The sequence below is a fragment of the Furipterus horrens genome, unplaced genomic scaffold, assembly GCF_987537825.1.
Source record: "Furipterus horrens unplaced genomic scaffold, mFurHor1.1.pri manual_scaffold_5, whole genome shotgun sequence".
Lineage (NCBI taxonomy): Eukaryota > Metazoa > Chordata > Mammalia > Chiroptera > Furipteridae > Furipterus > Furipterus horrens.
The window spans coordinates 102975004-103001993 of NW_028327175.1; the positions used below are offsets into that span (position 1 = coordinate 102975004).

The 26990-nt window shown below is 46.5% G+C and overlaps 1 protein-coding gene across 4 annotated transcripts in view; it reads left to right on the plus strand.

Annotated features, from left to right (window-relative positions):
• The first annotated feature begins 2515 nt into the window (after positions 1 to 2515).
• Positions 2516 to 26990, plus strand: part of SYT17 (synaptotagmin 17) — a 68011-nt gene continuing 43536 nt past the window's right edge. Inside the window, exons 1-5 of one of the 4 annotated variants that reach the window (XM_090279134.1) lie at positions 2516 to 2916; positions 6976 to 6998; positions 7658 to 7806; positions 13608 to 13756; positions 15224 to 15843. In XM_090279134.1, the coding sequence (XP_090135260.1) occupies positions 13609 to 13756; positions 15224 to 15843 (768 nt within the window). In that variant the 5' untranslated portion in view covers positions 2516 to 2916; positions 6976 to 6998; positions 7658 to 7806; position 13608. Of the gene's footprint in view, positions 2917 to 6619; positions 6830 to 6975; positions 6999 to 7657; positions 7807 to 13607; positions 13757 to 15223; positions 15844 to 26990 lie in introns of those variants that run through there. The other 3 variants (XM_090279132.1, XM_090279135.1, XM_090279133.1) reach the window with 3 other exon arrangements.

A 26990-nucleotide genomic window follows, 5' to 3' on the forward strand; every position in this document is an offset into this window, starting at 1 on the left:
CCCCCAAATTGAGCAGTGTGAGGTAGCTAGGTGCAGCGGCTAAGGGAAGGTTCCAGCTTAAGGTGACACTGAACCCCAAGTTCTTGATGCTGCATACCCCTTGGGCGAGTTATTTCACTTCTTTGTGCCTCCTTTTTTCTCATCTCAGGAGTGGGATAGTAATAGAGCCTACTTCATGATTATCAGAGAATTAAAAGACTGAATTTGTGTAAAAGGTTTAAAACAGTCTTTCAGATAGTCTGCAAAACATTAGCTATTCTTCATGGGAATATAATTATAATGCCATTATAATCTTATACAGGTAACCCCCATATAACAAATGCTGTGTTATGCAAATCTATGTTATAGGAAACAAAGAACTTGTACAAAAAGGGGGATTAGGTTCCAAAAATTAAAAAACATACTATTATATTTTTATAATTAAGAGAAATATCTTTATTAAAGCAATTTTCATTAAAAGTATTACATATTAATATGAATTAAGTAATGTTTTCTTCATCATCATTACTAAGCTCCATTAACCTGAATGCGTTTTCTTTTTGACAAGATAATCTCATTCTCTGAACTTTCTTCAGCATTATCTTGATTTCTATGCTCTACTTTTTGCAAAAAGTCTGTTATTTTAGATTGCTTGCTTTTAGCTGAGAGATCTTTATAAATTTCGTTATACAGTGCTAAGCACTTTTGAAATTCTCTTTTGAACTTTGTGCTCCTCTCAGTGCAAGGATCTTCATTTAAGAAATATGACTCTCTTTGGCTAAGTCTAGGCCCTTTTTTATGCTTTTTAAAGTAAACTGTTTAATTTCCTTGTTTTCATCAGTGCTATCATTCCCTAAGTTATCTTGGCACTTTCCAGATGCCATTTCCACCAAAATTCTTAATCAGTTTCTTCTTCTACCAGCAATTCTTGGGTATCTTCTATAGTCATATCGTGTTAGAGCGAAACTGTTATAGAAGTACCATGTTATATGGGGGGGGGGTAACTGTATATTCTACTCTGTGTTTTAAAAAACATTATTTTGAGATAGGTTCTATAGGCTTCAATAGACTAGCAAGGGATCCTTGGCACAGAAAGGATTAAGAACCCCTGAAAGTAGCATGTGTGTTAGCTTAGTGGTGAGCCTGGGAACTGCAAGTAGTCCTGCTGGCAAATTCGTCCACCTCTGTCAAGTCCTTTCAAGGAGCACTCATCCCAGCAGGCACCCCTCCCTCTCCTACCTCCACCAATCAAATCTCTTCCCATTAGTGCTGAAGAAACACTGGATAAATACCATAAACTTGTTAGGAGTTTGGACCATGTGGGTTCAAACGCCAGTGCCGCCAGCTGCCAGCTATCATGCCTCAGCTTTCCCTCTCTGCACCTCAGTTTCCTCCTCTGTAAATTGGGGGTAATTGCAGTACTTCCTTCATAAAGTTAAGAGTCAAGCCAACAGCAACAATAAAAACATTGAATGAGTGCCTACTCTGCTCAGGCACCATGCTAGACACAGAGGAGTGAGAAAGAAGGAGGAAATGAAATGCTTGTGGGTGTTGAGCACAGTGCCCACCAATGATAAGCGCTCAGTATGTGTTGCATGTCATATGCTCCAAATGAGACATATCACCTGAAAATGTATATGTATGCTAGATTTTTACACAAAATATATAAACGTGCAGCACATCCTTTATTACTTCCACATTCATTCCCTCGTTCATTTCCACGAAACGGCGCTGGAGGATAGATAGGCAGGGCAGAGATTTTATGCCATTGTTTTACCCATGAAAAGACAGAGGTGCTAGGAGGTTAAAAGGTTGATAAATTCGTGACTGGCAACTGCAGCTGGCCGGGCATTTAAAAAGAGAGCCAGCGGAGAGCAATGTTCCACCTCAGAACCCTCAGCGGAGAGCCAGCCCCAACTCTGTGGCCTAGGGCTGCGAGGACCGGCTTGGGGAAGGCTTCCGGGCCCAGGGCGCCCAGCTTGGCTGGGAAGCTGCCAGGTGGACACGCCCTGGGGTGCACGCATGGTGGCGCGGAGCTTCGAGCGGGCAGAGGCGCTCACGACTCTGGGCACGACGCTGGGTGGCGCTGCTGGGCCGCCCCGCACCAAACCTGTTGCGCCAAGGGCGCAACTCGGCCAGGTTGGGGTAGAGGGGCACTCCGCCGTCTCCGTGAGCCCCCTGCGTCCCAGGCCGCATCTCCCTTGGGGTGCCCTATGACCCACCTTAATCTGAGGCTCCCATTCATTTGGCCTCTGCTTTCCGCACTGCAACAGTTCTAGGCGCGTCGGGTGGGGCGGGAATAAAGTTTTTCCAAGCTGGTTTGAGAGAGGGCTGGATTGGGGAGGACCCTCCCAGCTCCAGACTCTATGGAGGGCTGGACTGTACCCACTCGGTTTCACGGCCAACCCGAGGGCTCTGCTCTCGGTAGGTGCCAGCCCCGGCGCCGACCGGATGGGCTGACCCGTGCACCGCCCTCTCCCACCCGCTTCTCCATCCCCATCCCCTCCCCCGCCTCTCGCGCGCACCGGCCCCAGCGTCTCGGCCCCGCCTGCGCTGGGGTCGCTGCAGTCCCCGCGGCTGCCCCCGGCTCCTTCCTTAGGCGCCCTGGCCTCATTCCAGACTGGAGAGCGCCTCAGGGGGAGCGCGGGACAGCGAGGGAGGCCGAGGCGGGGGACCTGGGCACCTCAGCTCCCCCAACCTGGAGGTGGCCCCGACTCCCGCAGCCGAAACGCAAGGAAAGGCAAGGACGGGGCGGCCGGCGGAGGGGCGGGTGCCGCTCATCAGCCACGCCAGTCACGTCTGGGGTTGCCCGGCCGCCTTTTCTTCCTTTTCCCCTTTGCTTTCTCCCCCCTCTCCCGTTGGCGAGGGCAAAGTGGCCGTGGCGGCGCCATGCCCGGGCCAGAGTGAGTCGCACGGGCGAAAATGGCGTACATCCAGGTAGGACTGAGGCTGGGGGGCCAGGTCCGCGGTGTGGGTGGAGGGGCCGTGCCCCCTAAGACCGTGAGCGCATAAGGAAGGGCACGCGGCAGGGATCCCACAAACTTGCCTCGGGAAAAAGGGTGCCCGAGCGCAGCAACCTGTGCGCCCCAGGAGAAGAGGCTGGGGAACCCCCCATACCCCGGGAATGAAGGGTCCCCTGCGGGCTCGGCACTTGGGCCTTTGCCTCCTGCGGAGGGAACCGCGGGGCTCAGTGGACTTTTCTCCCCACTCCCCCACTCCCACTCCTCCTCCCTTTGCACCCCACCCCAGGGGAGGGGCGGGGGAGAGGGCTGCCCGGGGCACGCCAGCCGCGCGGCCCGCCAGCTGCGGTTGCCTTGGTGACGGCTGGGGCTGATTGGCCGGCCCAGCAAGCCTGAGACAGCTGTGCCAGCCCAGAGGGACCAAGGCGTCGTCTCTCCGGGGCACTAGGTGCTGAGGGGTGGGGGACACGCCAGAGGCGTGCTGGTGTTGGTGCTGGCGGCGGCGGCGGCGGTGGTGGTAGGGCAGCCGATTACTTTAGGCCATTGCACTAGGGTTGGGTGTTGTGGACCCCCATCATTTGGGGGAAACTCCTCCAAGAATCATTGGGTTGAAATAATTTCCAAGAATGATTTTTTTGCGGGGGGTGGGTAGTGGGCTGCTTGACTAGGAGACTTTTCTCCTTAATACAAAGCTGCAAGTGGTGAGAGGTCAGCGCCAAGGTCACGCAGTCAGACCCTTTGAGCTGCTTGCTTCTGTGACTGGCTCCTCCAAGCCTGAGCCTGGCAGAGAAGCCTACAGGCTCCCACATTCAGGGCGCATCTGGGCTCACTCCTCGGCCACAATTGGGGGGCTGCTGGCCCCCTAGTTCCCCTCTGGCTCATAGTTTCCTCATTTTGTCCTTTGACTTTTCAGTCTGGCAGGATCTCTGTGCTCTGTCACCTGGGTAGCCTGCTCATCCCTCTCCTGGCTCAGATTTTAGCTCTATTGACTTCCCTTTATTGAAATTCCTAGGTCATCTCTTCAGGTTCATTGAAGGTCACATTTATACCCACTGTGTGCTGGTTGTTGTTAGGGGTACTATTCACTAGTCACTCAGCGAACAGTTGGGTAGGCACTTACTATGTGTGAGCACTGGAAGCACAACTGTGAAATCAGCACGGTCCCTGCCTCTCAGAATGCACAATGTAGTAAGACACGAAGGACATTTGAACAGGCTTTTACAGTTCTTAATGAACACCTTCAGCACAGGGAAGTTAAGTGATTTGCGCAAAGCCACACAGCTGCTTTGGGGGTCATGGTGAGATCTAAAAGGGGGGGTTGTGGGAATCAGTGGGGTATTTGGTACACATTGTGTATGAGGAAGGCCTGGTGATGTTGGCTTAACTTCTAGAACAAGTTGTTAAACTTTTTCTGTAAAGAGCCAGAAAGTAAATACGGCATTCCCTCACTTATCTCGGGTATAACATCCTAGACCCCCCGCAATAGGTGAAAATCCACGAAGTAGGAACCTTACATTTATTTTAGTATTACATATATTTTAAGGCTTTATAAACCCTTCCCACACTTATAAACCATTCCCAGTCCCTTATTAACTCTTCCCACTCCCTTATTAACCTTTTCCACACTTTTATAAACACTACTTATGTTCTTAAACATATTCTACACTCTTAAACCTACATAACTTAAACAACATATGTATACAGTACTGCAAAGTCCCACGATATAGCGAAAAATTCGCGATAAATAATTAAATATAGTATTTTTTTAAATCCCACAATACAGTGAGGCTGCGATAAGTGAACCATGATATAGAGAAGGACTAGTGTATTTTTTTTCTTTGAGGGCTACAAGGTCTGTGCCTCAACTACTCTACTCAGACTGTGGTGCTGAACAGCCGTAGACAATAGTAAATGAATGGGCATGGTTGTGTTCCAATAAAACTTTATTTGTGAACACTGAAATTTGAATTTCATATACTTTGCATGAATCAAGAAGTATTCATCTTCTTTTGACTTTTTTCAACCATTTGAAAGTGTACAAACCATTCTTAGCTGAAGTGCCATACAAAAACGGGCTATAGGCTGGATTTCTCAATGCTGTTATAGAATGTCCGGGTTTGCTTTCATCCAGATTCTTTCTGGCTTGAATCAGTTCCCCTCCACTGGGTCAGACGCATGAACCCAGTGGAACCAGTGTGAAGAAAGGCTCACAAAATATGCCTGGTAGCATCAGAGCACCTTACCTTTCTTTTCTTCATCTTCCTTGGCTTCCCTTTGCTCCCTGACACTTACCTTGCATCTGGGCCTTTAGAAGGCTGGATGGTTGTTCCTTAGCAGGGACCCTGAGGGGGCCTTATCTCTGCTTATCATGGTTTTATAAATGGTTTTCTTTTGATCACTGCATACGTAGAAAACACTTCCCTAAATGAAGATAATGGGCATGGATTGTGAAAAAGCATCACTTTATCCTTGTACTTTGTCAGAAGCATTTTAAAGCACTCGCTCTTGTAAGCCCCATGAGAACATAACCTTTCGTTGCTTTGCTCACTGCTTTGTTGACCAGGACAGTCCCTGGTGCCTGGTAGGTTCCAATTGGTCTTGACAAACCACCTTGTTCTCATAAGCCACAGAAAGGGGTCAGATACTTTGCAGCTGGGCAACACACAAGTATTTTCTTAGTCAGTGTCCTAGCTTAGTGTTTCCATTAAAGAAAAGAGGTAACTGAGGCTCAGAGTGGCCCTATGACTTGCCCAGGTCACATCGCTGGCTAGTGGTGAGGCCGGCCAAGACTAGCGCTTCTCTCCTCAACTCTGTGTGCCCCTCCACCACCACCCCGCCACACAAGCTGGTCTTGTTCTGGCTTGAGTTTTGCTTTTGAAAGTTTGTGACTAGTGCCCGAGACCTTGTTTTCCAAGATGTAGCCATATCCTTACCACTTCAAGGATTGTGAATTTTTCATGAGCTATGTACCACCTGTACTATTATTTACTTAATTTTTCTATAAATGAACCCACTCTTTTTTTTTACTTTAAAAACTCATATGAAAGAGAAACTTTATGTCAATACCATAATAGAAAACCAGAGGGCAACTAGAAAAAAGAAACACAATGAGAATAATGCCACATTCTTAGATTCTGTCTGTAAAGGGCTCTGCAAGGCTCTGAGCTGGGAGCCCTTTCTCTGTGGGGGCAGATTTGCACATATTAGAGAAACATTAACATAGAATGGTACCAAATTGAGTCTTTCTCCTCCTTACAAGAGAATTGAAAAAGACAAATAACTTTCTCCCTCAAAGTTCTGAGTTGAAATCCCACCTCAGTTTATCTCTGGGACATGTCCGAGGTTAAGATGCAGGACTCCTCCTAACCTACCTGGTTTACTTGGCCCATTTGGAAAGCCATCAAGACTCTTCCCTGGAAGAGGGAAAGAGCCTATGAGAAGATGAGATTTGGGGTGGGGCCAAAGATGGGAGGCAGCCTGTCTCTTCTCCAAGGACCAGATTATAGCTTCCTTTTTGGCTCCCTCTATTTGTGGGTGGTCATATGAAGCTCCCCACCATCTCCATTGGAGCAGAATTGGAAGGTAGGGCCTCCAGGAGGGCGGAGGAGCCAAGTCACATCCACTCTGTGCCTGCCTGCATGTTAGCTAATCATGTCCTTTTGGGTTGGCTTCAGGGCTATTTCTGTATAGGAAGGTTTGCTCTTCTAAAGTGTGGCTGCATTGGATAGCATGACTATCTATCCGCCCGCTCTGATTCATAACAGCATACGGTGCAAATCAAACCGAAATGCTGAAGTTTCCCATTTATTTGGTGTTGGTTAGCCAGGAGGCTACCAGCAGCTCTGGAGACAGCAACACCTTGTTAGGAAGTCAGCTCCCTTCCCAGGATGGTAAGTGGGAAGATCGGGGCTTTTTTTTTTTTTTTTTCCTTTTCTTTTCTGAGTTGCTGGAATATTGCTAAACTGGTTTTGTCTCTCTCTCTTTTTGTCACCCCCCCACTCCTCCACCCCGTGGCTTCATCTTGGATCTCTAAAAGGGCAGTTGGAACCTTTAAACGAGGTGGGTTAATTCAGTGATTCATTTGGTCTGGCTTCTAATCAAGAAATGCTTGCTTTTCTTTTGGAGTCTTTTGTGAGCCTCTGGAGAATATTGAATATTAAACAGTAACCGGATGTTGATAAGGGGACAGTTTCCATGCCTTTCTGTGGCAGGGAGATCCCGGTGAAAAGACACTAGTTGATAAGATAGGTTTCCCTCCCCACCCCCTACTTATTTTATTTGATTATCTGTTTCCTTTCATGTCACTGAGATTATCTTTAAAAAACAAACAAACTATTTTTGCTTTGCTTTCAAGAAGACAGACTAATATTCATTGTGTTTCGGGAACACATTGTATAGCCCTCACCATGTTGGGTATACCACCCACATGTCAAGAAAGACGTTCCCATAAACTACAAAAGAAACTACCTGCAAATGTTTTGCTTGCTATTAATGATTCCGGCGAGTTGGTGTTTGCCATCTTTGTGCCTGCAGTTGGTAAATAGAAATGGAAAACATTTTGTTCCAAGTGTTGACAGCGGAGACAAATCTCCTGAATGTCATTGCTTCTCACCAGGGATGGGCTGCTTGTAATTCGGGTGTTTTTCCTCTTCCTCCTCTCCACACTTCCCGTGTCACCTCTTTCCCCCTCCCCCACCCACCTCCCCCAATGGCCTCAGGGTTTTCTTTCTAGAATCTCAGATCTGCTGCTGTGCAGATGGACTTGCCAGCACTGCTGTCAGAAGTGCTATGAGTCCAGCTGTTGCCAGTCGAATGAGGATGAAGTTGAAATTCTGGGACCTTTTCCTGCCCAAACTCCTCCCTGGCTGTAAGTAACATTGCTCTGAACTCCCTTGATAGTAATCTCAAGACTTTTTTTTCCCTCAGTTTCTGAGAGGGGGTCGGGGCCACAGGAAGGAGGATTTGGGGTTTGAAAGCGGGAAAGGCAGAGTGCCCACTGACCTCTTCGCTGCTGATGGGGACATGCTCTGTGCCTCTCATTTTATTTGGCAAGCTGGTGAGACCAGCTGGTGGTAGGACTTTTGTTCAGCTAGTTTCACATTTTCTGAGATGTGAACTGTGTAATGCTAAACATGTGGGCACTTGTAATCACATTGAGTGTCATTCCAAGCGGAAAAAGAGATCTGGAACATCTATAGTCTTCAAGGGATATTCAAATTCCAAAGATGTCCATCCAAGTCAGTATGACAGATTGGCCTAGCACCTGACCTAGTGCTTGGCACATAGTAAATCCTGAGTAAATGTCTGTTGCATGGCTGGGTAGATGGAATGAACAAACAAGTGTATCTTAGCTGGTCTGACCAAGAGCCTCAGAAATAGAGAAGCCGAAAAGCACCTCCAGGCTCCATCCTGTCCTCCAACGCTGTTTATGTTCTCTCTGGCATCTTTCATTTTATTTCCAATTCGTTCTCCTCCCGCGCCTGCATACAACATCTCCATCTGCCAGTCGCTCAGATATTTTGGGAACGCAGTTTTGAAGCTTTTCAGCCATGTGTCTGGTCCACCTCTCCATGGCTAGGAGAGGAATTTGGCCAGAGAGGCTGGGTCAAGTGCAACTTCTCATGTTACAGAGAGGAAGGCCAAGAGGGGAGAGACAGCGCAGTGCAGGGGGCTCACAGCCGGAGCCACAGTGGGGAACCCAGTGCTGTCTCAGCTAAATCCTTGGGCTGAGATTCCAGAAGCCTCTGGTGCACCATCTTTCCCTTCGTATCCGGGGGTCATACCTCAGTCCTTCTCATTTTCTCTTCTTTAAAAGCAGGTCCTGGCTATTTCCATAACAAAATGGTTCTGTGTCAAGCTCTGTGAGTTGCTATTCTATTTCTTCTACTTTTTTCTAGTTCTGTGATCTTGAGCAAGTTGCTTGATCTCTGTGGGCCTTGATTTTCCCATCTGTAAAATGGGAATGATAAAAATAATACTATTTATCTCTTGGGTTGTGATGATTGCATGAATTAGAATATGGAAAAGGACTTAGGAATGCTTGACACCTGGTTGGCAATCTGAAATGAGAATCTTTTTACTTGTTTTTGTCTCAGTTTCCTCATCTGTAAAGTGGGACTAGTAATAGGACTTACTTTGTAGGGCAGTTATTAAGAGTAATGATGTATGCACATACCATGCTTATTGCAGTAGTAAGGATTCATTTCTATCATTATTAGGTATTGATAGGGATTCTTTAAACTGTTTAAAGGCGATGTTAAGGCACTTTTCCATTATTCATAGGTTGTAGCCTGAATCTTGCAGGTGTGTGTAGAGTTGAATTGTTTGGTGAAGTCAGCTCATTAATCAAGAGCTCAGTCCCATTTTCCAATGCACTACGGGACAGAGGCTGGCTTAGCCCATCTGGTGTCCTTTCTTTAAAAGAATGCTTGCCCTGTGAGGGCAGGGTTCTTATTTGTCTTACTCCAGAAAATAATCGTTGACCAGCTGACTAACCTACAGGCAGAAATTGAATCCTGAAGGTGCCAGTCATCCAACTGAAAAGTTAATCCCATTTTCTTTGGTAGGTATTTCTTGAGTAAGCCCTGTAGACACTGTGGGACACACAGGCTTGACAGAGTCCCGTTACTGTGCCTAGGGGGTTTACAATCTAGTACAGGAGATAAGGCAAGTATGTAAGCCCGTACACCCCCTAGAGTTGTGCATTCACACCCTGCGCACCAATATGATGGTCCTGCGTAGAGTTTTTTAATGGAAAAAATCCAGGGTGGCTTCAGGCATAGCTAGATCAAAGGCTTAACTGGTGTCATGGGTGTCCACGCGTGTGCTCTCGTTTTCTTTCTGTTTCTTTTGTATTGGCCTCGTTATTTAGCGTGCTTTCTTCTTTGCCTTGGCAGCCAAAAACACGCCCTCATTGCCCTGGCTTGGTGTAAATGTGCCAGTCATGTGACCCGGTCACTTTTGCTTGGAGGAAATGGTGCTAGGATCATACCTCGGTTTCCTGACCATCCTGAAACCAGGGGAGGAGTCATTCCCACCTGAAACACATGAACTAAGCTAGTAGAACAGGGATTGTCACACTTTACCTGTAAAGGGCCAGGTAGTAAATATTTCAGCCTCATGGGCTTAGTCTCTGTTACAATTAGTCAATTCTAGCATTGCAGTGCAGAAGCAACCATAGTCAATACATTAATGAATGGGCATGGCTGTGTTCCAGTGACACTTCATTTACAAAGCCAGGCAGCGGATTTGGGGCCTGCAGTTTGCTGACCTTTGTAACAGAGAATTTGTGTGCTATAACTGGATCTGGGGCAAACATGACACTGCGTATTGGAGGAGTTGTGGGGACTGTAGAAAATGAGCCTGTAAGCTCAGGTTGTGTAGGGTCTTGAATGCCAGATTAAGGAATTTGGATTTTCTCTTGAACCAGTAGAGACCCCGATGGACATTGAAAATCAGTTGGGCATCTGCTTGCCCCCAGATACCCAGATGGAGTGTTACAGGTGCACGGCCACTGAGTTGGATGAGAGTTGTGCTTTGACAGGCCGCTGACCCTTTGGGCAAGCAGAGGACTCTTTCTGGGGGGCAAGGGGCGGGACCCTCTGGGGAAACAGTTCTTTCGATTTTTGCCTCAAGCAGAGAAATGGGCTGGAAACCTCCTAGCAGAGCCAATGCACCGCACAGCTTCAGGAGGCGCCATTCACTTGGCGGTAATTGTGAACGGCACCACCTGGAGCTGTGCCGTGTGCGGCCTCCACAGCTGTACATGACCTTCATGCGTATCAGGATGAACCAGGTCTTCCTTGAATCCTGGGTATCACTTTGTACACTTTTGGCTCTCAACATAGTACAAAATGTTAAGAGAAATCTGTAAAGGGGAAGCGGTAAAATCATTCAGAAAGTGAATTTACAGCTTATGCTTTCCCCAGATTTATTTACCAAGTGGGCAGTTGCATGTTATCAAACAGGCAGGAAGTAGGAATGTCAAGTGTACAGGCTTTGTAATGACGTTCCTGCTGTGACATTTGAGCCCAGAACCACAGGGTGGCAGATGAGCTGGCCCTTTGTGTGGGGAACACCCCATTATTTTGTCACATGTGCTTCTGTCATGTGGGTCCCCAGCTTTCCTTGGCTGGGCTGGCCTGATGAGGGGCAGGAAGACTGTACAGTCCAGCTGGCTCCCTTTGGGGCAATGCCAGAAAGACCCTCATTGAAAAGTGGATTAAAGTCAGGTTATTTGTTTGTCCAACAAGCATGTGTTGAGTGCCTACTGTGCACAAAGTTCTACGGGCCTTGCAGGGGGTGCTCAGATCCGAAGTGTGGAGCTGTGATCCAGAGTCTGTTATTGCTGGACTCAGTTGGGACTCTACCATTAACAGTGGTGCCAGTTAATTAGCCACCCTTCCCCCTACCCTACCCGGGGCTTCCATTTCCCAACTGTAAAAGGGGCAGGGTTATTAATAACAACTAACTTTCAGATTGTTTTACAGGTGAAATGAAATGGTTCATACAGAGCATTTAGCCCAGTGCCAGGCACATAGTAGGCACTCAGCACCTGGTACCTTTGATCATAATAAGTACATATCTCACCATTAAGAAGTGTACCCTGCTATAGGAGGGGTGACAGGACATTCACTCAGATCATTGTGACACAAGATAAATGGGATAAGAACCACAGGAAGGGCGCATTTATTCATTCATTCATTCATTGAGAAAATGAATGTGGAATACCCCAGACATGCCAGGTACTAGAGCAAGGGTGACAGTGTTGACTAACAGATCCTGTCGCTACCCATATGGAGCCACTGCTTGATGTCAGGTGCAGAACAGCTAGCAAGCCACAGCTAAAGATGAGTTACGTGCAGTGTCAAAGAGGGAAGAAAGCAGGTACAGGGATGAGGCTGAAGGGGGTGGGAGGAGGTGACGGGGACAGGGCAGGGCCTCTGAGGAGATGTGGTTAAAGCTGAGACCTGAATGATAACAAGGAACCAAACAGGTGATGGGGACTGGAAGAGCATTGCGGGTAGAGGGGACAGTGTGGCTCGGTGTGTTGCAGGAAGGGCAGTGAGGGCTGGTGGCTGCAGAGGAGACGGGGTGGCTCAGGTGTGCCCCTGGCACCGTGTCTGAGAGGACTCAACTAGAGCTCCAGGGGCAGGTGGTGTTTCAGCTGATCCTTAAAGACTGGTTGGGACTTCTAGGTGGAAGTGGCTGCCACAGAGGCAGGACAGCTGGGAAACATGCCATGCAGGTGGAGGTGCCTCGGTGGCCATAATATTTGGCACTGCCTTCCTTGGAAGATGCTATAGCTTTCATTTAGGGAGAGCAAGAAGGATGATTGGTACACTGGGATCCCATTTCCGTGCCCTCCCCTGCTTTCCACTCCCCACATTCCATCTGCTTTGTTCACCTTCTAGAGACCAGGGGCAGGAGGCAGACAAGGACTGTGCATTTCCTCCCCTTGTAACACACTCGGTCTTGTCCTCGCTGTGACCCTTATATCACTTTGGAACAATATCAGATCCATCTCATTTCATGCACAGGATGCGTCAGAAAACCTCTGAGAATTGGAAACGCGCATTTTTCAGGACTAGCTTCCCTGCAGGCTTAAATGTCAAGTTGGGGGACTGCAGTCTCAGAACTATCAGTCCACAGCTGTGATAGCTTGGGGCATGTTGTTAGCAGCATCCATCTCACGGCCACTTTGCCAGCTTTTGTCCCCTCCTTTCCCTCCCCCCAGCATCCTTACCTAGTAACATTATGAATATTGGGGGAACCTTAAAGCCACCCATGTTATGGTACTAGCTGAAATGTATCGGGCACCTACCTACGAAATACCAAGCACTGTTCTAAACATTTTTTGTGTGAACTCATTCAGTATGCACAGCAACCATGCAAGGGGGACACTATTATTATTCCCATTTTACAGGTGGGGAGATGGAGGCACAGATAGGGGAAGGGACTTGCCCAAGGTCACCCAGCCAGGGCTCAAACCGAGAAGTTATGCTCCTTAATTACCACTCTGTATTTCCCCACCCTCCAGCCCAGGGCTTTTCATGTTTTCATTGGGAGCATGTTGAATCACACCTGCTGCTAATTCATAGCTGTTTCTTTACATCAAACTGTTGTTCTTCAGTCATTGATTCTTGGGGCTATTTTGTAGCCATAGCCCTGCCACTAAAGAACCCTTGAGTGATATTGTTATAGGATATTTCTAAAAGATGTTAAATTATAGACACAGTGACTGTTGAAATAGCAGGGCATTTCTCACCAAAAGCTACTTGCAAAAGTTGAGATGGACATAAACAGCCACATGTTTCCTTTCAGACTGAAGATTGACAGGTCTTCTCTTGACAGTCAAAGTAGTGCTCCCCCACCCCCACCCACCACCATGGCCATATCCTGAATAAGTTTCCATATCCCTTCCCCCAGCTCCAGCTTTGACTGATGATTCTAAATTGGGAAATATGTATTCATATCATTTCACATTTTGTGCAAAAAGCAAGACATCGTTGAGAGTTTAGAGCTGCCACACTATTTCAAATCTACATTATTCCAAGTTGCATAAACTAGGCCTGAGAGCTATTTCCTCATGGGTCTCTTCTCCAAAGGACAGAGATGCCAGTCCCTAGGGATTCTTTGACAACCACTGAGACCTCTTCCTTCCCATAGGATGGCCAGCAGGAGCAGTGACAAGGATGGGGATTCTGTCCACACAGCCAGTGATGTCCCGCTGACCCCACGTACCAACTCCCCAGATCGAAGATGCTCATCTTCAGACACATCTAGGTCTACATACAGCCTGACTCGGCGGATTTCAAGTAAGCATCTCTGCTATGGCTGGGGATCCTGGCTTGTGCAATCCTGTGCTGCTTAGCCTTCCTTCAGAGTCCGTGAGTTAAAACCCTGTTAGCTGGATTCCCAGGACAGAAGAGGAGAGCTGGCTATTTCAGACACTCAGCAGCACCCCCAAGGAGAGATGTGAGGGACAAGCTTGTCCCTGGGGATGGGGCAGAGTGGGATGACAGTCTAGGAGACAGGATGCCAGAAACACACGACAATGTGTCAGAAGTGTGCATTGCACCCGATTTCCGCTGAGTTGAGTCAGAAGCAATCATTTTGTCTGACTTTTGTTTTTACTGATCACTTTTCATTGAATTGGCTCAACTGATTGACATTGTCAGCATATATTATTTCAGGCCCCAAAAGGCAAGCGTTACCATGTTACACAGCAGGGCTTGCAAATTCTAGTGACTCCAGGGCCCAGGTGGGTTGTGTCAATAAGCGAGTGCAGAGGGTTGGGTAGAGATAAATATCACCCAAAGGCAGTGACAAATGGTAACCAACTCTCAGCCTTGAGAGGTACTAGGGCAGGGTGTGGCCAGTTGGGAAGCTAATGTCCTGTTGAAAGGGAAGTGCTCTCCAGCTATAGCCATGTGGGATCGTGGGCCCAATATTGCATGGTTTTCTAAAGAGAAACTGGCAATCTGGGTTTTCATATGGAACTCTCTTACTTTGAAACATAAACAGACTTTATCTATGGGTTGAATTTGGCCCACAGGCCACAGTTTGGCCCCTCTGATGTATTACGTATGTGTTTGACTAAATGGCATGATCTGGGTGGGGAGGAGGGAGGAGGGTAAAACCCAAGGACTCCCTGAATAGGATCCTTGAAGAAGTACAATAGTTACTTTGAGGTAGTTGCCATTACTAGCTCCATTTCACAGATGGGGAAACTGAGTCCCAGAGGGTTTTTAAATGTGCCCAGAGTCACATGGCTCACTAGTAAGTAGCTGAGTTGGAATTTGACCCAGGCACTCGGCCCCAGAGTCCCATTCTGAAAGTAGAGGCAGTATAGGGTAATGGTTAGAGTCAAGTGTCGGACCACACAGGCCAGGTTTGACCCATGGTTTCTCCTCTTACAAATAGTGTGATCTTTGGCAAATTAATTCAAGTTTCTGTTTCCTCATCTATAAAATGACTGGGGCAGGGGGGGTGGGGGACAGAATAGTCATTCGCTGATAACCTTGTGAAGACTAGATGACTTGGTATATGCAATGCATGTAAACAGTGCCCGGCGCTTAGCTGTGGTGATTAAGCAGATGCTGCCGCCATGCTGCCTCTCAGAGAATAAATAAGAGACTTTCAAGGTGCGGAGAGCAGGTGGTCAAGAGTGTGATGAAGTGGAGTGGATGATGTGAGAGTCTGGGAAATGTCCATCTCCCGAAGCAGCCCAGGTCCCGTCTCCTATGTGGTGATGTTAATTGTTATTTCTGGTGGCTATTTAGGTATGGAGTCCAGACGGCCCAGCTCCCCACTCGTTGATATTAAACCCATCGAGTTTGGGGTCCTCAGCGCCAAGAAGGAGCCCATCCAGCCCTCGGTGCTCCGACGGACCTATACCCCAGATGACTATTTCAGAAAGTTTGAGCCCCGGTTGTACTCCCTCGACTCCAATAGTGACGATGTGGACTTTCTGACGGACGAGGAGATCTTGTCCAAGTACCAGCTGGGCATGCTGCACTTCAGCACCCAGTACGACCTGCTGCACAACCACCTGACGGTGCGGGTGATTGAGGCCCGGGACCTGCCGCCCCCCATCTCCCACGATGGCTCGCGCCAGGACATGGCACACTCAAACCCCTATGTCAAGATCTGCCTCCTGCCAGACCAGAAGAACTCTAAGCAGACAGGAGTCAAACGCAAGACCCAGAAGCCTGTGTTTGAGGAGCGCTACACCTTCGAGATCCCCTTCCTAGAAGCGCAGAGGAGGACCCTGCTCCTCACCGTGGTGGATTTCGATAAGTTCTCACGCCACTGTGTCATTGGGAAGGTGTCCGTGCCTCTGTGCGAGGTTGACCTGGTTAAAGGCGGGCACTGGTGGAAGGCACTGATTCCCAGTTCCCAGGTAAGGGGGTGGGGGTGGCTTGTGGTGTCTTCTTCTGGGAGCTCTTTTTATTTTTTTAAACTGAAAAAAAATAATTTATTTATTTTTTTGCTTGTTTGTTTTATTTATTTTTTTGCTTGTTTGTTTTATTTATTTTTTTAGAGAGAGGGGAAAGGAGAAAGAGAGGGAGAGAAACATCACTATGTGGTTGCCTCTCACACCCCCAACTGGGGACCTGACATGCAACCTAGTCATCTGCCCTGACTGGGAATCAAACCAGCGACACTTGGCTCAGCTCAATCTACTGAGCTACAGCAGCCAGGGTTTCTTTTCATTTTTTTAAATGAAGGTTTTTATTTTATTATTTAAAAAAATTTATTTATTTTTTTGCATTTTTAAAACTTTTCATTTTGAAATAGTTTTCTGCTTACAAGAAGTTGCAAACACAGAACAGAGAGTTCCCAGTACCCTTCATCCAGCAACCCCCATGGTAAATCTTAAACAACCAGAATAATTAGCAACACTGGGAAATTGATGTTGGCAGGTAAGCTACAGACCTTACTCACTTTTCACCAGTTTCTGCATGCACTGCTGTGTATGTGCGCCCTTCTCTGAAATTGTATCACATATATAGATTCATGTAACCACCACCACTCTGGGAGCTCTTGGGTCATTGATGCTGGGTTATTTAATAAGGAGAGTGATTGTCCTGGGTATGAAGCTATCAGTCATTTTGACTTTCAGAAATTGATTTGGGAAAAATAAAATGAGGGCTGAAGAACAGGATGATAGGTGAATGTTTTTCAGGCAAATTGTGAGATTCCAGTTCAGGGACATGAATAGCTGCTTGAGGAGCCGCCCATGGACTGGGCTCTGTCCCCTGTGGCTGCTAGAGTCCCTCCCTTCTGCATTCTGTGGCCTGAAGGATGACAGTGCACCCGCTTTGGGTGCAGAATGTGGTGGGAGCCCAAGGAAAGGAAAAGACCAGCCAGTGGAGGCCGGTCTAGCCCGTCTACACTGCAGACAACAATCCTGTGTAACGTAGGTGGGATTATTTTCCATAAAACATATTCAGGTGCTTCCTAAACCTGAGCTCTACTGGCCAGGGATTTAATGATCTGGCACCACATTTGGGGTACATATTTTAAACATGAGGACTGGAGGGCCTGCCCCCTGTCAGAGTGCACGTGTCTGTACACATCTTGGAGGACAGGACATTTATCCATTTCTTAGTTTGGATTCCCCAAGAAAAAGACCCTGACACAAGGGAAGTCATTTACTAGGGATGTGACACTAGAGGAAACAGCAGGAGGAAGTGAGAAAGTCACTTAAGAATGCATTTTGGGGCTGGTTCCACTGCAGGTGACTGGGAAAATGTGGAGCCAGGTCAGACACATGCCTACAAACCTTTCCACCTGAGGGGCGAGGGAGCTGGGGTTTTTATATACCAGCTACTATCAGTATTGAATGAAGGCTGTTGGGGGATGGGGAGGTTTATTTCCAGACATTTCTGGCCTGTTACATTGTCAGCTAAAGAGACTTTTGACATCACAAACGCGAAAAAGTGCACTTGCTGGCAGCTAGACTCGGCCCGTGTATATTGGCCATGAGATAGTGGGCAATGTGTTGACAGTGCTCTAATTTCAAAGCCTCCTTCCCATCACATGATCAGGATGTACTGGGTACTTTCCCTCTATCCTCCTCAGTATTTGGTAGCACTGGGTTTTCAACTATCAAGAGAGTTGCAGTTGAAAGAAGGAGACCTACTCAACAAAATAATTTCCTTATGGCCAGACTCCATTCTTCCTATCGTCAGAAGATCCTAGAGATGTAGAGAATCTGGACACCCCCACATTTACCTCCTTTAGGCCTTGGCTGAAATATCCCCCTTTTGGCAAAGCCTTCCTGGTAAATCTACATTAATTTGGTTCTCCTGAGTGCTGGGGCCAAGGCAAGGACCTGGGCGCAGGTTTATTTGGAAGGTGATCCCAGGAAGCAGGAGTGAGGACTGAGAAGACGGGCACAGGAAGGAGGGAACGTTGGTAGTCCGTGGTTGTTCTTCAAGCGTCCATTCTGGCAACAGGCTAGGGGCAGACTTTTAGTCTGCTGGACCGTGGACTCTGCCCTTGCACATGGGCCAGGTATGCTCCCCGAACCTCATGGAAGGGCTGGGGCAGGAAAGAGAAAGAGGCCGGGGCCAGTGTGCTGCTATCCTCCTGAGCTGCGACCACATCAGGCAGGACTACGGGAGCATCTGTAGATGACATCAGAGGTGTCCGCTGCTCCACCCTGCTTAGGGAGCGCCCCCGCCTGGGGTACCATAGGCCCTTCCCTTGCTTTGTTTTTCTCCACGGCACTTACCGTCATCTCATAGACCATACAGTTTAGGGTCTGCCCTCCATGCTCGTAGGTAAACCCCACAAGGGCAGAAGTATTGTCTAGTTTGTTCACGTCTCTATCCCCTGCACCTAGAACAGTGTCTGGCATGTGGTAGTGCTCAGTGATATTTGTTAGATGAATGCTGGATGGAAGGAAGAAAGGATTCCCCAAAGTGAATCTTTTTTTTCTCCCCTTTCCCTCCTTCCCTCTCACCCCTTTGCCTCTCTCCATCACTTCCTTTCTCTCCTTTTTCCTTTCTTCCCCCCCTTCCTTCTTCCTTTCCTTCCTTCTCACTCAAAGACAGGCTCATGGGAACTGAGTGGGGAGGGGACTCCTGTTTCCCCCCTCAGGGTTGCTCTAGCATTTATGCTGTCTGAGTGGAAAGGCCAGGTGTCTGTGCTTGGAATTCCTTGAAGCAGAGCTTGAGGTAGGAATTTGAGTGTGGATTCCTTTCCTAGGGCTGCTGTGACAAAGCACCACAAGCCGGGGGCTAAAACTTATCTCGCAGTCTGGGAGCTAGAAGTCTAAGATCACTGTGTTGGCAGGGCTGTGTTCCCTCTGAAACCTATAAGGAAATCCTTCCTGCCTCTTCCTGGCTCCTCGCATTGCTGGCAGTCCTTGGCACTCCCTGACTTGAGGCTCATCGCTCTAGTCTTTGCCTCTGCCATCACCTGGTGTTCTCTCTGCACATCTGTGTCTCTTCTCGTCATGTTTTCAATGACCCTGTTTCCAAATAAGGTCATATTCTGAGGTACTGGGGGTTAGGATGTCAATATATCTTTTTTTGTGGGGGGACACAATTCAACCCAAAACAAGATGCAGGAGGAAAGCCTGCAGGGGAGGGAGTGAAGCAGACTAGGTAAAGGGTGGGGCGGGGACTCTGGACCTCGGGTGCACTGCGGTATCGTTCCTCCGTCAGACAAGGGAGTCGGCCATTGGCTGTGAACCAGACTCGGAAATCTGATTTTCAGCTGGGCAACCATGGGCCTGCCTGATGCTCCTGTGCTATAAAGTGGTTCTGAAACAGGGGCACTTGTGCACCTCGGGACATTTGGCAGTGCTGGGAGACCTTGTGGGTCTGGTGGATGGGAGGTGCTACTGGCATCTCGTGGGTGGAGACCAGGATGCCACTACACCTCCTGCAGTGTACACAGCAGGCCCCACAACAGAGAATGAACAGTTCTGAGACAGGGTGAGAAATCCTGCTGTGGAAGAAAGGGAGAATGGAGGCTGGGGGACAGCACAGGATCTGCCGTGACAGGTGAGATGAGGGCGGGGCTGGTCCCTGAAGGGTGTGGAGGATTTTTCAGGGAGATACCATTGTTGAGAGGAGAGCCAAGGATGGAGGGTGTGAGGAGCAGATATCTGGGTAACTGTTTTGCTTTTCATTCCATATATGGAAAAGGTGATACTGGTTCTGAACAAAAATCCACATCAAGCAAAACAGGCCTGCACTAGAGAGAGAAAACAGAATCCTCACACAATGTGCTGAGGCCATAAGAATGGATGTCATTGCTGATTGTCGTGGGAGGCCAGCAGCCCCCTTCATCAACATACTTGGTTGGTCAGCTGAAGAGGAGGGGAAGATGCAGTTGTATAGTGGGCGGAAGCCAGAGTAGTTTCTCATGTTCATCCTGACTTCATAGTGTCTGGGGTCAGAGTAACTTAACTCTTAGGGTCTAGTTCTAATTCTCTGCCTTGGGGACCGTGTGGTTGGGTGGCCCGTAGGGCCCGCATGCAGGATCCTCTGGCTCACAGTAGAATATCCCAGACGTCTTGTGCCTTGAACATTGCATCTTTGATCCTAGCATTCAAGAAATGAGCAGCTAATGAAGCTACTTCATATTTTTTGGTCTCATTAATAAGATTTAGTTAAAAGATAATGGAAATAAAGTCAGAAATATGAGGTGTGCAGGGTGATTGACATAGGTGTCAGGTTACACTGGTCACTAAGAGAAATTCTGCTCATCCGAGCAGACTGAAGTGAATTGATGCTTTGGCCATTGGAGGTGAAATCCATGTAGTGCAATTTAAAAGAAAAGAATTGTTAATAATTGTGGTAAAATACGCATAAAATTTACCATCTTACGTATTTTAAGTGTATATAGTTCAGTAGTATTAAATACGTTCACACTGTTCTGCAGCCATCACCACCATCCATTTCCAGAACGCTTTTCATCTTGCAAAACAGAAACTTGTTCCCCATTGAACACTAACTCCCCATTCCACCAGACCCTGACAAGCACCGTTCTACTTTGTGTCTATGAATTTGACTCCTCTAGGTACCTCATATAGGTGGAATCATACAGTATTTGTCTTAGTATATTTCACTTAGTATATTGTCCTCAGGGTCATCCATGTTGTAGCATGTGGCAGGATTGCCTTCATTTTGAAGGCTGAATAATATTCTGTTGTATGTATAGACCATGTTTTGTTTGTCCATTCATTCATCCATTGATACACACTTTTGGTTATTAATGAATAATGCTGCTATGAACAAGGTGTATAGATATATTTCTTCCATCGACTCTTCGAGCTAGGAAAATATCCAGGATGCAGGTAGCTCATTCTCTGTTGAGATCGTGGTTTTGGGGAGGAAGGGCAAGGGAGGTTGGGAGATTCGATGCCCCGTGGACATGCGGGAACCTCACAGAGCATTAGGAAGGGTGAGAATTCTTGTTCCAGGGCTTCCACCAGTTCAGTTGTGGCTGGAGTTATGTAACCTTGTGGGCCTTGTTTTGCTCATGTCAAGTGGAGACATAGTACCTACTCTCTTCCCTCCTTTTAGTGTATTTGTTGAGATATAAAATCTCCAGAGAAAGTAGCTTTTGGAAATGAAAGTCCCTCAAATTGAGTACAATAATAAATGAATTGTACACAACATACAATAAAAATATTGTATATATAAAATATTGATTTATTTAGTCAATAAATATTTGTTAGGTGTTTATCCTTAGTAGCCCAAAGGCTGGGGCTGCTCATACAGCTATACGTTACTGTCTTCTATGAGCCAAGCAGTGTTCTAAATGATGTACATATGCTAACTCATTTATCCTCGCAAGGACCCATTTATAAAGGGGGCAACCGGACAGAGAGAAGTTAAGTAACTTGTTCATGCTACTAAGTGGTAGAATTGAGGCTCTTGGCTTAAAAAATGATGTTCCATAACCAAGACTTTAGACTGGTTCTCTACAGCAAGCAAACAAAGCTTCCTGTCCTCATGGAGCTTACACTCTAGTAGAGCACTATAGGCAGCAAACAAATGTGCTAACAAATAATGCTGTCTTGGCATTGTCTATGCCAAGAGGAAAAATAAAGTAGGATAAGGGGCTGGAGAGGGATGGCTGGGTGGTGAGAATGGGGATGCTCTTTAGATGGGTGAGGAGATGACATTTAAGTAGAGGGCTGGGAGGAGTGAGGGAGTAAGCCTGGGTGTTGTCTAGGAGAAGAGCATTCCAAACAGTGAGTATAGGAGGTGAAAGGCCCTGAGGCAGGAGCTGGTGTGGCATGTTGACAGTTGGAATAGAGTAAGAGGGAAAGCAGTAGGAGATGAGGTTGAATTGGGATAAAAGGTTGTTTTGCATTAATCTTGTAGGCTGAGGTAAGGACTTGGATTTTATTCCTAAGAGTAATGAGAAGCCTTAGAAAGTTTTGAGGAGGGGTGTCCTGGAGAGAAATCATTGGGGACATACTCAGAGACAAGGTACTTACATTTAAAATATATAAAGAACTCCAACAACTCAAAAGACACAGTCCAATTTAAAAATGAGCAACAGTTTTGAACTTAATGCTTCACAAATGAAGACATGTACAAATTGTCTCTAAGCACATGGAAAGGTGCTCAACATCATTAGCCACTAGGGAAATGCAGATTAAAACCAGAGTGAGATACCACTACACACTGAATATCCAGAATGTCTAAAATTACAAAGACTGACAACACCAAATGTTGGTGAGGATGTAGAGCAACTGGCACTCACAGTGCTGTCAGGATATAATGTGGTATAACCATTTAGGAAGAAGTTCTGGTAGTTCCTTGTAAAACTAAACATTATCTATCCCATGATCTAACAATGCCAATCCTAGGTGTTAATCTAAGAGAAATACTATGTTGTCATGAAAACTTGTACATGAATATTCACAGCAACTCCACATTTAATAGCCCAAACTTGAAAGAGCCAGGAGCCCATCAGTAGGATAAAGGGTAGTAAATTATGGCTTATGCATATAATGGAACATTATTCAGCAATAAGAAGGAACAAAGTACTGATACACACAACAGCATGGATAAATGTCACAAACATTATGCCGAATGGAAGCCAGGTCCAAGAGAGCACATATATATGATTGCATTTATATGAAGTTTGAAAATTGACAAAACTAATCTACAGTGAAAAAAATCAGAATAGTGGTTGTGACTGGGAAAGTGGGGAAGGGGACTGACTGGAAAGGGGCAAGAAGGGCATTTCTGGACTAATAGGGCTGTTCTACATCTTGATAGAGCTTTAGGATACACAGGTGTATGCACTTGTCATACTCATCTAGTACACTTCAGATTCATGCATTCCATTGTATATAAATTTTACCTGAAAAAAACAAAAAAGAGTCATAAACAAGAATTAAACATTGGTTAATGAAATGCCTGCTGAAGTGTTTAGGGCGACGTGCACTATGTTTGCAGCTTACTTTAAAATGTATTCAGGCGTAGATAGACACACTTGCCTCCCTCTACAACCAAAAGAAGGACTACAACTACCTCAAAACTAAAAACAACCAGAACTCCCAGAAATTTGAACTGCATGGAAGCCCAACAAACAAAGATATAAAGAAATAATACTCAACCAGACAGATAGGAGGGGCAGAGCCAGGGTGGAGAGGATGCCGTGTGGCAGCAGTGGTGGCAGCAGTGGTGGCAGCAGTGGTGGCAACAAGGCAGTGGCTATGGCCAGCCAGTGGAAAGCACACTCAAACATTATAAAAGTCAGGAGGGACACCTGGGGAGCACTCCCAGCCCCAGACCAGACTGCACAACTCGTGGTTCCAGTGCCGGAGAAAATAAAGCCTTGTTGCTCCGGACTGTGAAAATCAGTGGGGGTTAGGGCAGAGGAAGAAACTGCCAGGCTCAGCAGACTCAGTTTATTCAGAGGGCCTCCATGGTCCTAGAATATCCATAAACTCACCCAACCTGGGAACCACAACCAGGGCAACAGCAGAGGGATGCCAGTCCCATATGGGAAGCAGGAGAAGTGCCTGGAAAGGGAATGAGTGCTGAGCAAGAAGCATTGTTCCCTCTCAGACCCTCCACCACATACAGACACAATGTGCTGAAATGGGTCACCCTGCACTGATGAATACCTAAAGCTCTCCCCCTTACAACATACCAGGTGCAACAGCTCTACCTAAGACACAGGGGCAAACACAGGAGGCTGTCTAGTTGAGGAGACAGAGAAGTATAGCCGAAAAGAGGGAGCAGATCAAGGTTCCAGTGGGAGAACTAAGCGACGAGGAAATAGACAACCTAACGGACACAGAGTTCAAAACACTGGTGATAAATATGCTCACAGACTTGACATGCTTGAATATGGCAAATGCATAAGGGAAGAAGTGAAGGCTACACTAAGTGAAACGAAGGAGAACCCACATGAAACCAATGGTGAACGAAGGAAGCCTGGGTTCAAATCAATGATTTGGAACATAAGGAAGAAATAAACAATCAACCAGTACAGAATGAAAAAACAAGAATAGAAAAAAAATGAGGAGAGGCTTAGGAACCTCTGGGACAACTTTAAACATACCAACATCTGAATCATATGGGTGCCAGAAGGAGAAGAAGAAGAGCAAGAAATTGAAAGCTTATGTGGAAAAATAATGAAGGAAAACTTCCCTAATTTGGAAATATGCAAGTCCAGGAAGCAACAGAGAGTCCCAAGAAGCTAGACCCAAAGAGGACCACAATGAGACACATCATCATTAAAATGCCAAAGATTCAAGGTAAAGAGAGAATCTTAAAAGCAGCAAGAGAAAAGCAGAGTTACCTACAAAGGGGTGCCGATAAGACTATATCAGATTTCTCAAAAGAAACTTTGCAGGCAAGAAGGGACTGGCAAGAAATATTCAAAGTGATGAAAAGCGAGGACCCACAACCAAGATTACTCCATCCAGCAGAGCTATAATTTAGAATGAAAGGGCAGATATAGTGCTTCCCAGACAAGGTAAAGCTAAAGGAGTTCATCATCACCAAGCCATTATTATATGAAATGTTAAAGGGACTTATTTAAGAAAAAGAAGATCAAAACTATGAACATTAAAAATGACAACAAACTCACAACTCTCAACAATAGAATCTAAAAAATAAAAACAAAAACAAAGTAAGCAAAGAACCAGAATAGGAACAGAATCATACGTAACGGGATCATTTGGAAGATTATCTACTGGGATGCAGAAGGGGGAGAAATGGGGAAATGCTGCAGGGATTAAGAAGCATAATTTGGTAGGCTCAAAATAGACGGGGGGAGGTTGGGAATAGTATAGGAAAGGGTGAAGCCAAAGAACTTATATGCACAACCCATGGACATGAACTGAGGGGGGTGGGCTCACTGGAGGGAAGTGGGGTACTGGGTGGAGGGAAGCAAAGGGACAAGAACTTGGGACAACTGTATCAGCATACTCAATAAAATATTCTTTAAAAATATATTCAAAATTTTAAAAAGATTATTAGATATGCAGTAAAGCAAACAGCATATTTAAAAACTCTTTTAGGATTACTAATAATTGTTCATTGTAGAATCTTGGTGATGTATATAAAGGGGTTCACTGTACAGTTCTTTCAGCCTTTCCTATCTTCGACAATGTTAAAATGAAACATTGGGGAGCAAAAGGGAGAAAGAAGTAAACACCAATCAGGAGTCATTTGCCACCATCTTCTAGAGGGAGTGGTAGTGGCCTGGACCTGGGTGTCAGGGACAGGGCAGGTGGGCAGCTTGGGAAATGGTTTGAAGGCAGAGTCTCTGATGCCCAGGACCGACCGTTAGACATTAAACTCAAGCTTCAGGGGCAACTGTAAGCACAGGCCATTGGACAGACTGGGGACTTCGTTCATTCTGTTGTTCTCTTACTTTCACAAGCATCAGGATCACCCAGGAACTTTGACCATGGGGCTTCCCAGATCCCAGCCTCGCAGATTTTGATTTTCTAAGTCTTGGGTGAATCTGCACTTTAGTGAATGCACTGGGGAATTCTAATGCAGGTGAACTGTGGACCTCATTCTGAGAAACACCAGGTGGCTGATGGAAGGCAGAAAGGGTTTGCTGTTGCAGCAGGACAGGTGGGTGTGAACCGTGATTCTTCCACTCGATGGTGGGCTGTTGTGGTGGTTGAACGAGCCACCATGGCCGGCTGAGTGCCCAGGATAGGCTACTGTTAGGATTATGTTTGATGCAGCCATTCGGGGGAGGAGCATACTCAGGTTAAGTGGTCTTGGGAGTTCTTTGGGGATAGTTGTGAGTCACGTGGGGTGTAGTATCTTTTATTACCATGCCAGATTTCTCACTGAGGAAGAATGTTTGATTTGAGCCCAGAAGAAGAAAATGTGTTTCGTCAAAAGTGATATTTGCACATTGGAATGCTGGATATTTATGTTTCGGAAAATTGCTTTAACTTGAGATTTGCTCAGTCCAAAGGAACACCTTTTAGACCTTGGATGCTTAGAATTCAGGGCACTGTGACTTAGGAATCAAAGCCTGTGCTCACTGCCTTTGCCAAGATTTAGAGATTGTAGCAATAAATGTGTTCTGGTACTCACCACATACCAGAACACATTACCTGGGTGCAGTACTCCCATTACGCTACCAGATGAATAGTAATGGCACCTGCATCCTATAAGTCAGGACCCCAAGGCTCAGAGAGGTTGAGGAACTTACCCAGGGCTGCACAGCTGGAATAGGGACTTGAACCTGAGACTGACTCCAAGCCTATACCCATAACTGCTATGAAAGAATCTGTTTAGGCCCTGGCTGGTGTGGCTGAGTTGGTTGGACCATCATCCCATAGACCAAAGGGTCATGGGTTCAATTCCCAGCCAGGGCATATACCCAGGTTGTCGGTTCGATTCCCAGTCAGGCGCATACGGGAAGGCAACTGATGTTTCTCTCTCACATCAATGTTTATCTCTCTGTCTCTCTCTTTCCCTTCCTGTCTCTCTAAACACAATGAAAAAAATGTCCTCGGGTGAGGATAATAATAATAATAATAATAATAATAATCTGTTTAGGGCCCTCACCGCTGTGTCTCTGGTGGAGCATTGTCCTGTAACCGAAAGGTTGCAGGTTTGATTCCTGGGGCACATACTTAGGTTGTGGGTTTGATCCCCTGTCCAGATGTGTGTATGGCAACCAATCGATGTTTCTTTCTCACATTGATGTTTCTCTCCCTTCCTCTCTCCATTCCTCTCTCCCTTCCTCTTTCTTTAAAAGCAATGAGAAAAATGTCCTCGGGTGAGGATTTTTAAGAAGGAAGGAAGGAAAGGAGGGAAGGAAGGAGGGAGGAAAAGAAAAGAGAAGAGAAGGTAAGAAAAAGAGAAAGAAAAAGAATCTGCTTAGGGAAGGTCCTGCCCGAGGACTTTGTAGATTGATCTACCCCATGTAACTTGAGCATGATAAGACTGTATTGTTCATAAGTATAGTCACATTTTTATATTATGTATCTTTTCCGTCCACCATTTTTGGAGTTTCCCCTTAGGAGGAGTTCTGCATTTGCTCGGAGCCTGTCTTTTAGGAAAGAAGGCCTTCAGA